General features: G+C 40.6%; 1 protein-coding gene across 1 annotated transcript in view; it reads left to right on the forward strand.

The window, feature by feature from the left end:
• LOC114053759 (GREB1-like protein) overlaps positions 1 to 16,356 on the forward strand; it is a 148,257-nt gene that overhangs the window by 70,860 nt on the left and 61,041 nt on the right. Inside the window, exons 8-13 of the mRNA XM_027876896.1 lie at positions 3,995 to 4,111; positions 4,399 to 4,518; positions 5,339 to 5,476; positions 8,464 to 8,649; positions 14,286 to 14,612; positions 16,017 to 16,145. Of these exons, the coding sequence (XP_027732697.1) occupies positions 3,995 to 4,111; positions 4,399 to 4,518; positions 5,339 to 5,476; positions 8,464 to 8,649; positions 14,286 to 14,612; positions 16,017 to 16,145 (1,017 nt within the window). The remainder of the gene's footprint in view (positions 1 to 3,994; positions 4,112 to 4,398; positions 4,519 to 5,338; positions 5,477 to 8,463; positions 8,650 to 14,285; positions 14,613 to 16,016; positions 16,146 to 16,356) is intronic.

Below are 16,356 nucleotides of genomic sequence, written 5' to 3' on the forward strand. Positions count from 1 at the left end.
TGAGCATCAGTGCCTTCTCATTGTTAGTTTTTATCATCCCATCCCCACATACATAATGGCCCTTTTTCCCTTCTTGGAAAAACAGAAACCTGTGTTTTTGTGGCCCTTAGCTTTCCATGCCAGGTTTAGTTCATTTTGAAGTTTAATGCTCCTGACCGGATTCTTAGAAAATTGTGCCATGCTTTTGAAGACCTAGACATGACTGAAATGACTGGGCAAAAAAAAATTTAGCTATCTCCCACTTCCCTTCACCTTTTACCTGTCATCTTCTTTTTGAATAAAGTATATCCTTTCAGATCCATATTCTAAAGTCATGAGTTCCATTTTATCAAATCTAAATGATAGTCAATTTTGTCTTCTTCTGTTAAGATTTTCTAGTTCACCATTTTAAAAAACTCATACTTTGTGCATTTATATGTACCCATTTTAAGACATAGATTTTACTGCAGTCTTCATTTTTGCTTTGGGGTCCTGTAGACTTCCAGGTATCTCAACTGTTATTCTTCCTGCTGCCTGTTTCCATGAAACTGAACTTCATCCAATCAACAAGCATTTATGTTAGGCACATGCTGTGCACCAGACACTTTGCTAAGTGCTGGGGATTGAAAGACAAAAATGAAACATCCTCTGTCCTTGAGAAGCTTATAATTTAAAGGAGGACAACATGTGCATATACAGGCATGTGCTAAATTTATAAAGGAAAATTGGTGGAGGAGGAAACAGCAGTGACTACTGAAGGAATCAGGAAAAGTTTTATGTAGATGGTGGTATCTCAGCTGAACCTTGAAAGAAACTAGGAATTATACAAGGCAGAAGTGAGGCAGAAGTTCATTTTAGACATTAAGATGGCGATGGGAGATGGAGTGCCATTTGTTTAGTCATTTCTCAGTTGTGTCCAACTCTTTGTGACTCCATTTGGGGTTTTCTTGACAAAGATAATGGAGTGGTTTGCCATTTCCTTCTCCAGCTCACTTAACAGATGAGAAAATTGAGATAAACAGGGTTAAGTGACTTGCCCAGGGTCACACAGCTAAGTAAGTGTCTGAGGCTGGATTTGAACTCAGGTCTTCCTGACTACAGGCTTGGTGCTCTATCTAATGCTCCACTTAGCTGTCCTATGGAGTACCAGAGATATGGCATAATGAGAATGCCAGTTTGGCTGGACTATAGTATATGCTAAGGGAAGTAATATGTATTAAGGCCAGAAAGGTCAAATAGGGAGGGTCAGTTTGTGAAGTGCTCTAAATATAACAGAGGAATTTATATTTGATCCAAGAGGTAGTAGGAAGACACTGGAGCTTATTATATAAGACCAGGGGAGTGACATCATTCATAGACTTATGGATTCGTTGCTGGAAGGGAGATTAGAAGTAATCTGTTCCACTCTTCCCATTTTACAGTTGAAGAAACTGAGGCCTAGTGAGTTTAAATGATTTGTCCAAGGTAACACAATGTGAGTGAGAGAGGATTCCAGGTCCATTTACTCCAGAGCCAGTGTCCTTTCTACTGCTCCACACTGCCTTCCTATAGTCGACTTGTGCTTTCAGAGACCTGTTTTGTCAGTTGTATGGAAGATGGATTGGAATAGTAAGATACCTGAGGCAGAGAGAACAATTGAGTGACTATTACAATAATCCAAGAGGTAATGAAGGCATGAACTAGGGATGCTGCTATGTCCCTGAAGAGAAGGGGATGGATGAGGGACATGTTGTGGAGGTAGGAATGATAAGATCTAGTCCCTACTTGGATTTATGGTTATCTGGGGTGAGGGAGAGTGAGAAGTCATGGATGATACTAAGGTTGCTAACCTGGATGGGTAGAAGAATGGCAGTACTTTTGACAGAATTAGGAAGGTTTGAAAGAGGAGTTGATTTGGGGGAAAGATAATGAGTTCTGTTTTGAATACCTTGATTTTGAGATGCCTAAAAAATAGAGAGTTTGAAATGTACAATAGGAAGTTGTTGATACCTGGAGCACTGAAGAGAGACTGGGGCTATATACATAGATCTTAAGAGTCATCAGCAGATATACATATACATATATATGTACATATATGTACACACACACACACATATGCAGAGAGAGAAACGGAGAAAGAATGAGAGAGAGAGAGAACAAGGCAAGAAAGAGTCCCTGGGAGGGAGGAGGTTCCACCTACAGTTAAGGGGTGGGATGTGGATATGAAGATTTAAGGAGAACAGTATTAGAAAAACCTAGAGGGAAAAAAACACACAATAAGAAAGTGTGGTGAACAGTGTCAGATGTTACAAAAGGCTCAAGAGGATGAGAATTGAGAAGAGGCCATTGGATGTGGCAATGAGAAGATGGCTAGTAACTTTAAAAAAAAACACTTGAAATTGAGTAAGTCAGAAGCCAGAATGGTAAAGAGTTGAGAAGAGAGTGATTGCAAGAGTAGTGGAGGAATGATTATGGACAGTTTTTTTTTTTTTTTAAGTTTTGAATTAGAAGAGAGGAGAGATATATGATGGTATCTTTTAAAGTTTGTTAATATCTAGAGAGGTTTTTTGGGGGTTTTGGTTTTGCTGGGTTTTTTTTTTTTTTTTTGCTTTTTTCATGGATAGGGCATGTTTGTAGGCAGCAGGGAATGAAGCAGTAGATAAGGAGAGATAAGGGAGGGGAGGGAATGCTTGTGAGAGGAATTTGCTGGATAAGATGGGAAGGAAATGGCATCGCAGGCACACATAGAAGGGTTAGCCCTGACAGGACAAAAGGCCATACCTCTTCATCAGAGATGAGAGCAAAGGAGGAGAAAATAGGAGGTGATGTGAGACGTCAACGAAGGAGCTCCTCACAGAGCAAGATCCTCATTTGAGACTGTTGACGAAGGAGTATCATGGCAGGCTTGAGGAGAGAAGAAGAGGTTCTCGGTGGATATACCTAGGCAATTTTTTCCTTTTCCTTTCAAGCTTAAGACTTTTTAAAAAATTAGAGGTTCAAAACTCGAGGCAAATATATTCTTGCCAGGCCTTTTGGGTGTATTCTGTCTTTTGTTAAGAGCCCATCGTTCCTACACATGGAGCCAAATTCTATCATTAGACACCGTCTTCTACTGTAAGGGGTCACCTAATGGACCTGCCACTGTCTGTTGTAGCCCATGCTACAGTGAACATGGGGATTGGTTACAACCAGGTTGGACCATGCCTTAAGGCAGTTGAACACGTGTTATCTGAAATTTAGCACTTTTCCTGGAGAAATTCAAGGGGCGGGAGATGATGCGCAGCAGTGGTCCATCAGCCCTATCGATTCCGGCCAGCCTATGGGTGGAACTTTGTGGTAATTGACACAAGCCTGTTTGTACTTTTATGTCCTGGTTTAGCACCTTCTGGAGGATACCTCATGGTTAGATTATAAACAGTAAGGCACTGAAATTTTAATTACTAACAATAGTAGTGGTGGTGGTAGTGGTAGCAGTAATAGTAGAAGCAGCGAAAATGTATATAGCACTTTAAGATTTGCAGAGTGTTATCTCATTTGATCCTCACAACAACCTTGAGAAGAAGGTGCTGTTATTATCCCCATTTTTACAGATGAAGAGACTGAGGCAAACAGAAGTCAAATGATTTGCCCAGAGTCACAAAACTAGCAAGTATGTGAATCAGGATTTAAACTCAAGTCTTCCTGACTCCAAGTCCAACATTTTACCCATTGCCCCAGTTACCTGTCCAGAACAGCTTTTTTTTTGCCAGAAAGATTTTATTTTATAGCATCCCCAAGGGCCCTCCAACTCACCCTAATCAGAGTTCTTGCTATATTATTTGTCCAAGTCTGTAGAATAAAAGTGGACAACTAATGGTACAGTTTTTAACTTAAATTGATACACCGTGGCAGTTGATTTAAATTATCTAGGCTCATGTCATGTCAACCTTGACTCCTTCAGTGTGATGTTTGCCATGTGACTCTGGTCCCCCTGGATCATTAATTGCTGTGCACATTGTGCTGACTAGCTTCTCTCCTCCTTTCTGGTGTGCTGTAGATGCTGCTAATGGGAACAGTAGTAATGGAGGGAGAACAACTACGTCCAGTTCCACCCCTGCTCGCCCGATGCCTCATTCTGTGTCACCCAGACCTGTCTATGCTGCAGGAGACCAAGGTATCTGAAACCCAAGCTGGAGGCTGGAGAGGATGGGTGTAGTTCTGGTAGAGTTTTCTGGCCATCCTAGGATGCCAGTAATAACAATACATCACATCTATATAGCACTTCTTACCTATCATAACATTTAAATCAAAGTCACTTTCCAAGTTGCAAGTTAATTCACTGCTTAGTTCACTCGTCTTTTGGCACTTTGTACATTTTTGAATGATGGGTGACCAGTGATGATTTCTCAAACCATTGAGATTCTGTTCTAGAGTATTGACTTTCTTTTCTTACACCCACAGCATCCATGTCCAGTTCAGGGCCACCAAAGAAACGACATCGGGGATGGTATCCTGGATCACCTGTCCCTCCACCTGCTATAGTTGTTCCCGTTCCTACAGTCCGACCTCTTGCAAGAACTGGTAAGACTTTTTAATAGGAAACTGATTTTAAAGATCTTACCAGGTGATGTTACTTTTTCTTCTCTCTTCTCTGTATCAGTACATTCAGGGTTCATTCTCTAATAAGATTCAGAACCCATGTAAATGTGATGCTATTCATTTTGTTATGTTTGGTCATTGAAAATAATGAGTTTGGGTTAAGATAATGCCCAGTTATGTCTTTAGCAACCCCTATTGCATGGGCAAGTCTCATACACACATACACACACACATACATACATACACACACATGCAAATTTTTCATGTTCTCTCTGTCTCTCTCTCAATCTCTGTCTCTTTGTCTCTGTCTCTCTTTCTGTGTATGTCTCTCTGTTTCTGTCTCTTGTTTCTCACTGTCTTTCTCTGTCCGTCTCTGTCTCTCTGTGTCTCTGTTTCTCTGTGTCTCTCTGTGTCTCTCTCTGTCTCCGTCTCTCTCTCTCCATGGTAGTGTAGAAGACATTACTGACTTTGAATTTAGCAGTTTTTTTAAAGATTTTTTAAAAATATATTTGTTTTCTTAAATATCTTCCAGTTATATGTAAAAAATTTAACATTCATTTTTTAAATTTTGAGTTCCAAATTCTTTCCCTCTTGCCCCTCGCCCTTGAGAAGGCAAGCAATATGATGTTGATTATACATGTGAAGTCATGCAAACCATATTAACAATTTTTAAAAATACTACAGAAAAATGTGATGCTTTCAATTTAGTATTTTTGCTTATTGGAAAAGATAGATTTATTTGTGTTCCCTTCTCTTAGTCTAACAAACAATTTTTTCCTTTGCCCCCCCTTTTTTTTTGCAGAGCCCCTTTTGTCTGTTCCTGTTCCGCAGTCCATGTTAACTGGAATTTTACAACCTCGGCCCATTCCTGCAGGGGAAACTGTAATTGTTCCTGAAAACTTGCTGAGTAACTCAGGAGTCAGACCGGTGATTCTGATAGGTAAGACCAAAGAACTCTAGACCATTCAAGCCTGCTTAATTAATCATTGTTCTCAAAAGGAAGTGTGGCATGATGGGAGAGAGAGCCAGCTTTGAGGCCAAGAAAACTTGGGTTTAAGTGCTACCTCTGACACTTAACTGTCTTTGTGACTTGGCACAAGTCATGTAACATCTAGGTTCTCCATGTAACTCTATAAGCTATAAAGAAGGCATCAGCTTTATTGGTGGAGGAAATTTCCTCGTCAGGGAATTCCCTGTATCAGTGAAATTAGAGGTGCAGTCCCTATCTATAGAGTCAGAAAATAGCTTTCTTTTAGACCAAGTTCTTCTTGAGTAGAGATAGAAGACCAGCAGTATCTAATTATTGCAGAGAATATTGCTAGCCAAGTAGCCTGAGAGTATCATGTTAGCTCCATTATTTTATCCATCTCTGCACATTCCATACAGCTTAATAAAGAAGATCTTAGACTGAATTAAATAGAACTTTAATATTTAGAACAAGGGGGGAATAGTCCCATTTGTATTCTCTGCCTGTCAGAGCACATCTAAAGTACCATTCAGTTTTGCACTTCTCGTTTTAAGAAAGACAATTGACAAACTGGAATTTGTCGAGAAGAGGACAGCGAGCCTGGTCAGGAAATTTAGAACCATGTTGTATGAGGGTCATTTCAATGACCTGGAGATATTTGCCCTGGAAAAGAAGAGCCTTAGAGAAATCATGATTGCTATCTTCAAATATTTAAAGGGCTATCATGTGGAAGAAAGATTATATCTATCACAGGGGGTCCCAGCAGGCAGACTAGGGTACGTGAGTTAAAGGCTGATTGCGGCTCAGTATTGATGACATTCCCAGGAATCAGAGCTGTCCTAGATAGAATTGGTTGTGCTATGAGGTAACAAATCCTCTTAACTGAAGGAGATTTGACTAAGTCACCTCTGGGTTCTCTTTCAGCTCTAGAATTCCATGACTGTATCCCAGGGCTGAAGATCTGAACTTCTGGAGAATTTAGTAGACCCCTTTAGGAGGCTCTTGTAGGGAGGCATTAGGAGTCTTTCCTTCTTGGTCTGAGGAGATAACCAGACTTGGTATTCCATTCAAGAGCCTTCCAGGGAATTCTGGTCTCTTCTGGGGGAGCCTAATTTTATCTAGATCCCTAAGGACCCTGCTAAAACTAACATATTACTTCCCTTTCCCATCACATTTAACCCCGATCTCTGGGGCTACTCTAAAGCAGAAATTGACTCTCTAACTTTTGTCCAAAGCAAGGATTCTAGCGTTGCTCTAGTCCTTAAGCATCTTTAAGTATTTGGAAAATATCTAGAGAAATGTGGGGTGGAGTTGGTGCTTTATCTGACCTCTACTAGTTGACACGAACAATTTAACTTGGGCCCCATGCTTTTGCAAAGTTATTCTTATATAGAGGTTACACTGTGTGCAGGGGGATTGCCCAGTCATTACAGTGTCATCATGCTAAGTGTATACTTACTGTGCAGTTGTGCAGTGGGTCTGTTAAAAGTGTTACTTTAAAAAAATTTTTTTAAATTTTAAAAAAGGTGTTATGTTAAAAAAAAAAAACCAACTCCTAACACTATAGAATTAAAGTATTGCTAAAACACCATAGAGTTTTCTGGACTATTGGAAAAGTATAGTTTTTGCCTTTGAAGAGGTTTAGAATCTAAAGGGATAAACAGGGCTTCTGTTGTTCAGTTGTGTTCCACTTTTCATGACCCCATTTGTGATTTTCTTGGCAAAGATACTGGAATGATTTGCATTTCCCTCTCCAGCTCATTTTACAGATGACAAAACTGAGACAAATAGGGTTAAGTGACTTGCCCAGGGTCACACAGCTAGTAAATGTGTGAAGCCAGATTTGAATTCAGGAAGATGAGTCTTCCTGACTCTAGGCCTAGCACTCCATCCACTGCACCACTTAGCAGACCCATAGGCTTCTAATAATGCCTTTAGTTTCTGCAGGACACTCTTCCACTCTGAAATGTCACTGAGGCCTCAGGGGTTTTGTTGTTGGCCCCTGTAGTTTCTTTTGTTGGTAAGAAAGAAGAAGCAGTTCACTTAAACTGAGAGTATTGTAGTACTGAAATATAGAACCTCAGAATGTTAGGCGGAGTGAGATGTTAAAGCTTCACTAATCCTACTCCTTTTTTATATTTTGATATTTTTAAGATTTATGCCTTCCCTACTTCCAAGAGGACTTGAGGTGGCTTACAGGTTAAAACACTGTAAAATAAGACAATTAAGGCTAAGACAAAACAGAGAATGAGGTTTTGAATTGGGCAGTGGATTTAGCTCCGGGCTTTCTAGCATCTAAGAAGGAAAAAAAGGAAAATGGGATTTTGCTTTGTCCTCTTACAAGAGGAAATGCAGAAATCCTTTTGCAAGGACATCTATCCCCTCTGGAACTAAACTCAAGCGGGTATTTTTATTCCGTAGGTCTTTATGAAGCTTGTGGAGTAACACAATGGACAGTATCTTCAATTGGAATTTTATAAAAAGATTCAGAAACTTTGGTTGAAATGAAAAATTTGCATTTCTATAGCACTTCATGGTTTTCTTCACCAGAGCACTGGGAGAGATAGTTTGTCATCATTCCCATTTTACAGATGTATGAACTGAGAGTCAGAAAATGACTTGGTCAAGGTGACTGTGACCAGGACTGTAAGAGCCAAGATTCAAACCCAGTTCTCTTGCCACTCGCTCTAGCATGTATTCCAGGGCACCTGGCTGTCTTGTTCATTTAAGACTCATCTCCCATGTGGGTAAGACAGTCACCTAAACCTAGCATCTGTAAAGGCAGAGTGTGAAAACAGATTGTGACTTAGCGTCAGTATTTCTGAGAGGGACTGAGATGAGGGGGTCTGAGTCCCCTTTTCCCTGTTGGGGTCCCACAGCGCAGTGACAGATAGAACCTGGGCAGTCTAGATGAATCCTCTAGTGTTAATATCCTCTGGGGATTTCCTTTTTTATTACAGGTTATGGCACTTTACCCTATTTCTATGGAAATGTTGGTGATATTGTAGTCAGTCCCTTGCTTGTGAATTGCTACAAGATTCCACATCTGGAAAATAGAGAATTGGAGCAGTTGGGATTGAATGGAAGCCAGTTATTAAGCGTGGAAAACATGATTCTTCTAACTATACAGTATCTTGTGCGGCTGGGTAAGCTACTTCTTTTCTGCGTTTGGTAATTACTGTTTTTATTCCTTCTCTCTCCCTTTCCTTCTTGCTCTCTGTCTTCTCTCCTCTTCTCTTCTCTTCCTCTCTTTCTCTTTGTCTCTCCCTTTCACCACCTTCTCCCTCTCACTCCCTTTTCCCATCACCTTCTCACTTCCTTCTCTCTCTCTCTCCCCCTTTCCTTCCTCTCCCTTTCATTACCTTTTCCCTATCATTCACTTTTCTCTTTTCTTCTCCTTACTCTGTTCCCTCTCCCTTTTCTTCTTCTCCCTCTCATTCCCTTCAGTCTCCCTTTCCTTCTCCTTCTCCCTCCCCACCTCCTCATCCATATCCTCCCATCGAGGAGTATTTTTTCTTACATTGTTCCCCCTTTCTGGTCACCTTAGCTTTTGTTTTTCCATTTCTGTTCATTCTCTCCCCCTCCTGTTTCTTTTTCTTCTCAGTCCCTTCCCCTACCTTTTCCCCCTCTCCAGCCTTCTACATTTTTTAGGGGCTTGGAAGAGAAGAATTGCTCCATCTAGTGTTTTGACCAGTCTAGCTGAAAGCAAGGATGGTTCATTAGCTTCCCAGGCTTTCCCTGGGAAGACTAGCGTTGCCACTTCCCTGAGAATGCAGTCATTCTTAAATGCAAATGAGCCCACTTGCATGGTATCTCTTGTTTGATGCACACTGCCCTCACACCCCAGTCCTGTTTTGTTTTTCTCCTTAGCTACACCCTTACCCCAACCCCCTCTAGAATAATAGCTAGTTTTAGCACAGTTGGCACTTGGGACTATGAAGGAGGTCCTTGGGGACCTTTGGGGTGGTGTAAAAAGGACAAGAACCCTCATTCTCCATATTTATTGTTACCTGCTCTCTAGCTACAACCCCAGGCCACACACCATGGATAAGCCAGGGTTCCACAGCAGGTGTTTGCAGGTGTGCAGTCACCACCAGCCAGGCTATGCAACATTTACATGGAAATGAACCTTATTGTGCAAACTGAAAGTGACCCATCCCAAATGCAAGCTAATTATAGGTTCCCCACAGGCCTTCAAGCCTTCCAGGCACTGGGCAGCTTAGAGGGATTTGTAAAAATACAGTATATTTGAGTGCTCTAAGAGAGATCCAAGAAGCACAGGATTAAGGATATTTTAGGAAGGACCTGTAGAGACTTTGAACCTTCAGGTCTCCTCCTACGCTCTCCTCAGGCTTTCATTGTAAGCTTGGGATCTGCAATTATTCTCATTTACATAATAAGAAAGAAGGCATGCTGGGATGAATGTGGTGTAGTAGATTTTAATGCTGGACTTAAGAGTCAGGGAAATAGGAGTTAGAATCCTGCCACCAGCACACAGTCAGCCAATAAACGTTAATTAAGTGCCTGCTGTGTGCCAGGCACTGTGATAAGAGTTAAGGATACAAAGAAAGATACAGCCCCGGCTCTCAAGGAACTGAAACGGGAGAGATAACATGGAAAAACTGCGGACAAACAAAATATGCATAGGACAAATTAGAGCTAATCAACAGAACTAAGGCAACACATTAAAGGAAGATCTGGAAAGGTTTTGGGGGCTTGGGTTTTTTTTTTTTTGTTTGCTTGTTTATTTTTGGTTAAAGGTGGGATTTTCGCTGGGACTTGAAGGAAACCAGGGAAGCCAGGAGGCAGAGACAAGGAGGGAGAGCATTAGAGGCGTGAGAGAGCCCAGAGAATCCCTGTGGTGTGATGCTGACAAAGTAATTAACTAACCTCTTTTAGCTTCAGTTTCCTAATCTGTAAATTAGGCATAATAATAGCATGTGCCTTGCACAGGGGTATTGTTGTAAGGCCCAAATTAGATAATTCATGTAAAGCTCTTTGCAAAAGCCTTAAAGTGCTCTATAAACATTCCCTATCACTATTGTTTTAAAAATAATTACTATGAAACCACCCAGTTCTTCGAGGCAGATGATATCATTAATTTGACTTCCATTTATTCAGGACCAAATAATTTAGGTTCAGAAATCAAAGGAACAAAACTATGTATTCTAGATATTTGAGAAGAATCAGGCTTAAGTTTTTTGCCAAATTGGTGAAAAGTTTGAAAATCAGTTTTAGTGAATGAAATGGAATATACAGTCAAAGTGACTGCTGATTTGTTTGTTTTAATGCCAAATCAGGTTATGCTTTAAATTACTTTACTTTCATGTTGAGATACTTTATTCTTTAAAAAAGGAGAAAAGCTGGATTCCATGATGCATATACTTTGGGGACACCATTCTTAGCCTTTTGTTCCGGAGTTTTATCTTCTATTGATTAGGTTTCCCCATGTGCAATGTTAAATAATTATTTTTAAATCTTAACCACCTTCATTGTTTGCTGCTCTCCTGCTCACCCCCAAAGACATAATGTTCAGCTAACTCTTGGAGGTAATGCTATTCTAGATAAAAGTTTCAGTCTTGAAAAGGCATTGAGTGTTTGCAGAGAAACTACTTCCACATTATAGATTTTTTTTTAAAGTAAATCCAAACCTAGAGGGTTTTTAAATAACCAGAAATTGATATTTGGTCTTCAGGTAGTTGCATCACTGCCGGGTAATTTTATAAGAAGCTAGGGTAATATTCTTTAGAGAACAGCAGTACACTCCACAATAATTTCTTCTCTCTCTCTACAATTGCTCTGTGATTTCTCTGTCAGAAAATCTTTTGAACCACACTGTGACAAGGGCTAATGCCCAGAATCCTGGGTCTGATTAAGTTGTTAAGAGTGTTCAGAATATATTGGGACCAAGCCTTCTCCTCTTGAAGTAGGTAGCTATAGTGGAAAATCTCATCAGAATTGATATCTGGTGAGTCAGTAAAGATTAGTACTTGATGAGGGGAGAAAAATCATATTATTGTCGTTTATCCATTAGGTGAGCCTAAAGGGATGATTGGAAGTGACTGGAAGCCCATCATTCTCCCCTTGAAGAAGCTTGTTAACCTGATTTAACTTGTGTTATATATCCTTCTTCCCCAGCCTGCCCTGGCTCCCTTAGCTCAGTGCCTGCCCACCAATACTTCAGTATAAATTGCTTCAAGAGAATTGTGAATATTATGGACACTTCAGACAATTTTATTGCATTTTTAGATTCAACGGTAAATATGCTAAATTAGATTAACTCAAAGGTTCTCAAAGAAGGTGTTACGGTACTGTCCATTTTTGTCCTTTGAGTCTCTGAGCTAAGTAATAATAAAAGCTAACCCTTATGTAGTGTTTACTATGAGCCAAGCACTGTGCTAAGTCCTTTACGATTATTTTCTTATTTGATCTTCACAACTACCATGGGAGGTTGGTACTATCTTTACTCCTATATATTATATATAAGGAAATAAGATCAAGTGACTTGCCCAAAGTCACACAGCTACTAAGAGTCTGAGGCTGGATTTGAACTTAGGTCCTTCTGACACCAGGCCTGGTACTCTTTCCACTGCACCACTTAGCTGTGAATTGTAAGGAAATTACGTTTGTAATAAGTGTGTGTGTGTGTGTGTGTGTGTGTGTGTCTGTCTGTCTGTCTGTCTGTCTGTCTCCCTCTTTTCTCAGTTTGGATCCCATTTCCTCAGGTAACAAATACCATAACATGAGTAAATAAAGTTTGAGAACCATGCCTTATTTGCCACTGGCCACAATATTAATGTGTTTAAGCTAAACTAAACCAGGAATACTGGTGCTTACACAGAGTAGAGATAAGGAATTCCCTCATATTTGCAATTTGAACAGGATACCTTAATGGAACACTAGACCTTTGGTTTCTTCTAAATGGGTTTAAATACCAGTATTAGAAGTGATAGCAAAAGGGGGAGTGACAAAGATGGACTGATTTTAATCTAACTCTGACCTCTGTGAGTATTGTAAAAGTAGTTAATTAATGATAGTAGGTGATTTAGAAAGTAGAAATGTAATATAAGAAGAGTGAAGAGAGAAAAAGTACCCTAGGATGTCTACCTTTATTTACAGAAAAAGTTGTTTTTCCAATAAAATGGATAATGGATAATCTTCCATGTTTTTCTTTTTAAAAAAAAAATTTCAGTTTCCTTCCTCTCCCAGTTTTTTGCTTATTTAAATAATCCTGTTCAGATAAAAAATAATTTTTAGAGTTACCAGGAATGGCTTCCTTCAGGGTAGCAGTTTCGCACCTTATCTGAACCTTAATCTGACCAAAGGGCCTGCCTGTTTCTGCAAGACCTATGCAATAGAAGTCTTCCTTAATTTGGGTTAATAAAGGTATGCTCTGTCTATAGTATCATCATTGAGGTATCCTTGGAAACGTGTTTATATCTCACTGAGTTCGCTGTTCATGAGAGAGTAATAAAACTGAACAGATTCTAATGCAGGGGGTGAACAGTACTTGTTTTTACCTCTTGGATTTAAATATAAACTAAAAGTTGGAATATCCATTTACTTATATTCCCAGAATACTACAATCCCATCTTGTTTCTTATATTCCAAAGCCTGTTTGAGTTTGAAAACAGAACGAGAAAAACAAGCTTCAAGATATTATTATGGCCATGGGTCATAATATACAGTCAACATGATGGTGACTAGAGTGGGGAAGCATTGAAGGAAAGCCAGCTGATGAAAAGAAAACATGTTCTTTCTCTGGGAAAGGCATCAAGCTTCCTAGCAAGCTGAGATCCTCTCTCCCCCAGAAAAAACTGGATATGATCCCTGTTACCATGGAGGCTGTAGTAGGTGGATTGTTTGAACTCCAGAGTGCAGCATTGAAGGTTGCGGTAGGGCTTATGTCCAATGGGTATCACACTAAGTCCAGCACTAGTATGGTGAGTCCCCCAGGCATGGATCACCAGACTTCCTAAGGAAGGGCAAATGTGTCTAGTTTAGAAACAGAGTAGGTCAAACTTGTATTCCAGTCAGCAACAGGATTCGATCTGTGAGTGGCTGTTGTACTCAGAGCTGTGAAATTAGGAAGTGTGTTAGGAGGAACAGTATCCTAACTCTTGTTTCTCCATGCAAGTTGGCCTAGGCCCTAGGGTTTTCCTTAAAAGATATGAGAAGCAGCCTCACGTTTAAGTTGGCTCACAGGGACTAAAGTCTCAGGCTCCTGACATCGCTTCCTGTGGTCACCTGAGTACAAAACAGTTAGGAAGAGCTCCAGGCCCACTCTCTGGCACTTGGGTGGTGGACCACAGTGGTCAACCCTTGCTGGCAAGAGAGCTTTACTTGAGCATCAATTTCTGGTGTCCTCAGTACCTTTCCTTGTTGAATATCCCTCTCTCGCTTAAGTCTCCTTTTGTTAACTATTGAATGACCTGTGAGACACTCATTGTTCCATTATTGAACCTGAACCATTAGGAGACTGGCCTGAAACAAACTCAACCTATTAATAAGAGGATTGGGCAAGATGACCAATAAAGTCCATTCCAACTCACATTTATGAGCCTGTAATTTCTCTCTCTCTCTCTCTCCCTCTCTGTCTGTCTCTCTGTCTCTCTGTCTCTCCGTTTCTCCCTCTCTCTGTGTCTCTCTTTCTCTGTCTGTCCCCCCTCCTTCTCTCTGTCTCTGTCTCTCTGTCTTTCTCTCTCACTTTCTCTTTGTCTCGATGTCTGTCTCTATTTAGTGGGCAGATTTTTGATTACAAGTGCGATTCTTTTCAATTTAGGTCCTGATCAGATACCTCTCAGGGAAGAATTTGAGCAGATCATGCTGAAAGCTATGCAGGAATTTACTCTTAGAGAGAGATCCTTGCAGATGAGTGCTCAGTGCATCTCTGTGTCACCAGGTCAGCTCCCCTGGCTTGCTAGACTAATTGCCAGTGTATCTCAAGATCTGGTTCATGTGATTGTCACCCAGAATTCTCTGGCTGAGGGCATTTCAGAGACACTGAGAACTCTCAGTGAAATGAGACATCAACAAAGACTACCAGACTACGTGGTGGCAATCTGCTCATCAAAGATCAGAGGAAATGAATTTTGTGTGGTGGTCCTAGGTGAGTAATTTCATGAATATGACACTGACATAACATAGTAATATTTCTTGCCGAGTGACCTAACTCAGACTCTCCCTCCTTATTCTGTACTTTTCTTTCCCTCTTGGGTGTAATTTCCTATTTCCATTGGCTTCCATTTGGGTGTTTTCTGAACAAATCTAGAGAGATGTCACTTCTGGGATAAAGCATAAAGCCCTCCAATTGGTATTCAGAGCCCCTCATAACCTGGACACCCTTCCTACCTTTCTGGTCTTCCTTTCCCCCACCCCACCCCCATTTTAGGAAGCAAACAGGGTTAAGTGACTTACCCAGGGTTACACAGCTAATAAGTGTCTAAGGCCAGATTTGAACTCAGATTCTCCTGACTCCATGGCTGGTGCTCTATCCACTGTACCACCAAGCTGTCCCCATTCTAGTCTTCTTATAGTCTGTGACCCAGTGACATTGGCCACCTTGCTGTCTGTCACACAAGACACTCCGTTTCCTGACTCCATGCATTTTCACTGGCTGTCCCCCATGCCTGGAATTCTCTCCTCATCTCAGTCTCCTGGACTTCCTGGCCCAAATAAGATCCTACTTTTTACAAGAAGCCTTTCCTAATGCCCCCTTAATGCCACAGCCTTTCCTCTGTTGATTATCTTCAATTTATCCTGGCTGTATCCTGTTTGTACATAGTGGTTTTCATGTTGTCTCCCCATTAGGCTATGAGCTCCATGAGACAAGGACTATTTTTTTTTTTGCCTTTCTTTGTATCCTTTAATACTTAGCACAGCCCTTGGCACATAGTAGTCTTTTAATAAATGTTTATTATCTGACTGACTGGCAGCTGGTTGTGGGAAAGTTACAGCAGTCACTTATTCTTCCATACATCACTTTTGTCCTTCAGACATTTGGGATACTGTAGCACAGACCAGGCCCAATGAGTCTAGGGTGCTTATGACACTTTTTCAATATTTATTTATTCACTGGAAAGTGTTTTTAGTATCATAACACTGACTGGTAGACTTGATAAAAAGCAGGCATGTTGCAGAATGTGATTCCATGAATGCTGTTTTTCTACAAGTGTTAAAAAGACTTTTAAAAAATCAAATCAAGTGATCTTATTAAATATCTCTATATAAATGTCAAAAAAAAGCCGGGCTGGGGGGAATCTTTGTGAAGCCATCCATGGAGTTTTAAGAACTCTGTTCCTTTTCTTTACTGTTGTCTTCTACCTCCCCCATGACTGTAACCCTGCCAGAGCAACTGGGAACCATGTGAGTTGAATGAATGAATGAACAAGCATTTATTAAGCACTCACTTTATGCCAGGCACTGTGTAATAGGTTGGTAAAAATATGTGCCTGGAAGTTTCATCAGACAGCCCGCAGTCATCATTCATTTCTCCTGTCCCTCTCTCCTCCAGGTCAGTATCAGTCCAGAGCCTTGGCAGAGAGCATGCTTACCACAAGTGAGTTTTTGAAAGAGATTAGTTATGAGCTCATCACAGGAAAGGTCAGTTTCCTGGCATCCCATTTCAAAAACACCTCTTTAGGTAAGTGGATACAAAAGCCAGCAGCTCTCCCAGTAAACTGCTGTATTGCTTTTCAGGGTTCTATCATAGGCTAGCCATGAGACTTGTGCTTTCCCCACTGATCCTAGGGGTTCAGAGTTAATATTGTTGTTACTGTTGTTGTTTATCCGTTGTTCACAAAAGGGACCCCATGGTCCCATCAGGGAGGTGATGCCATGACATGTAGGTGAAT

Source organism: Vombatus ursinus, unplaced genomic scaffold (genome assembly GCF_900497805.2).
Source record: "Vombatus ursinus unplaced genomic scaffold, bare-nosed wombat genome assembly UNPS02014812.1, whole genome shotgun sequence".
Lineage (NCBI taxonomy): Eukaryota > Metazoa > Chordata > Mammalia > Diprotodontia > Vombatidae > Vombatus > Vombatus ursinus.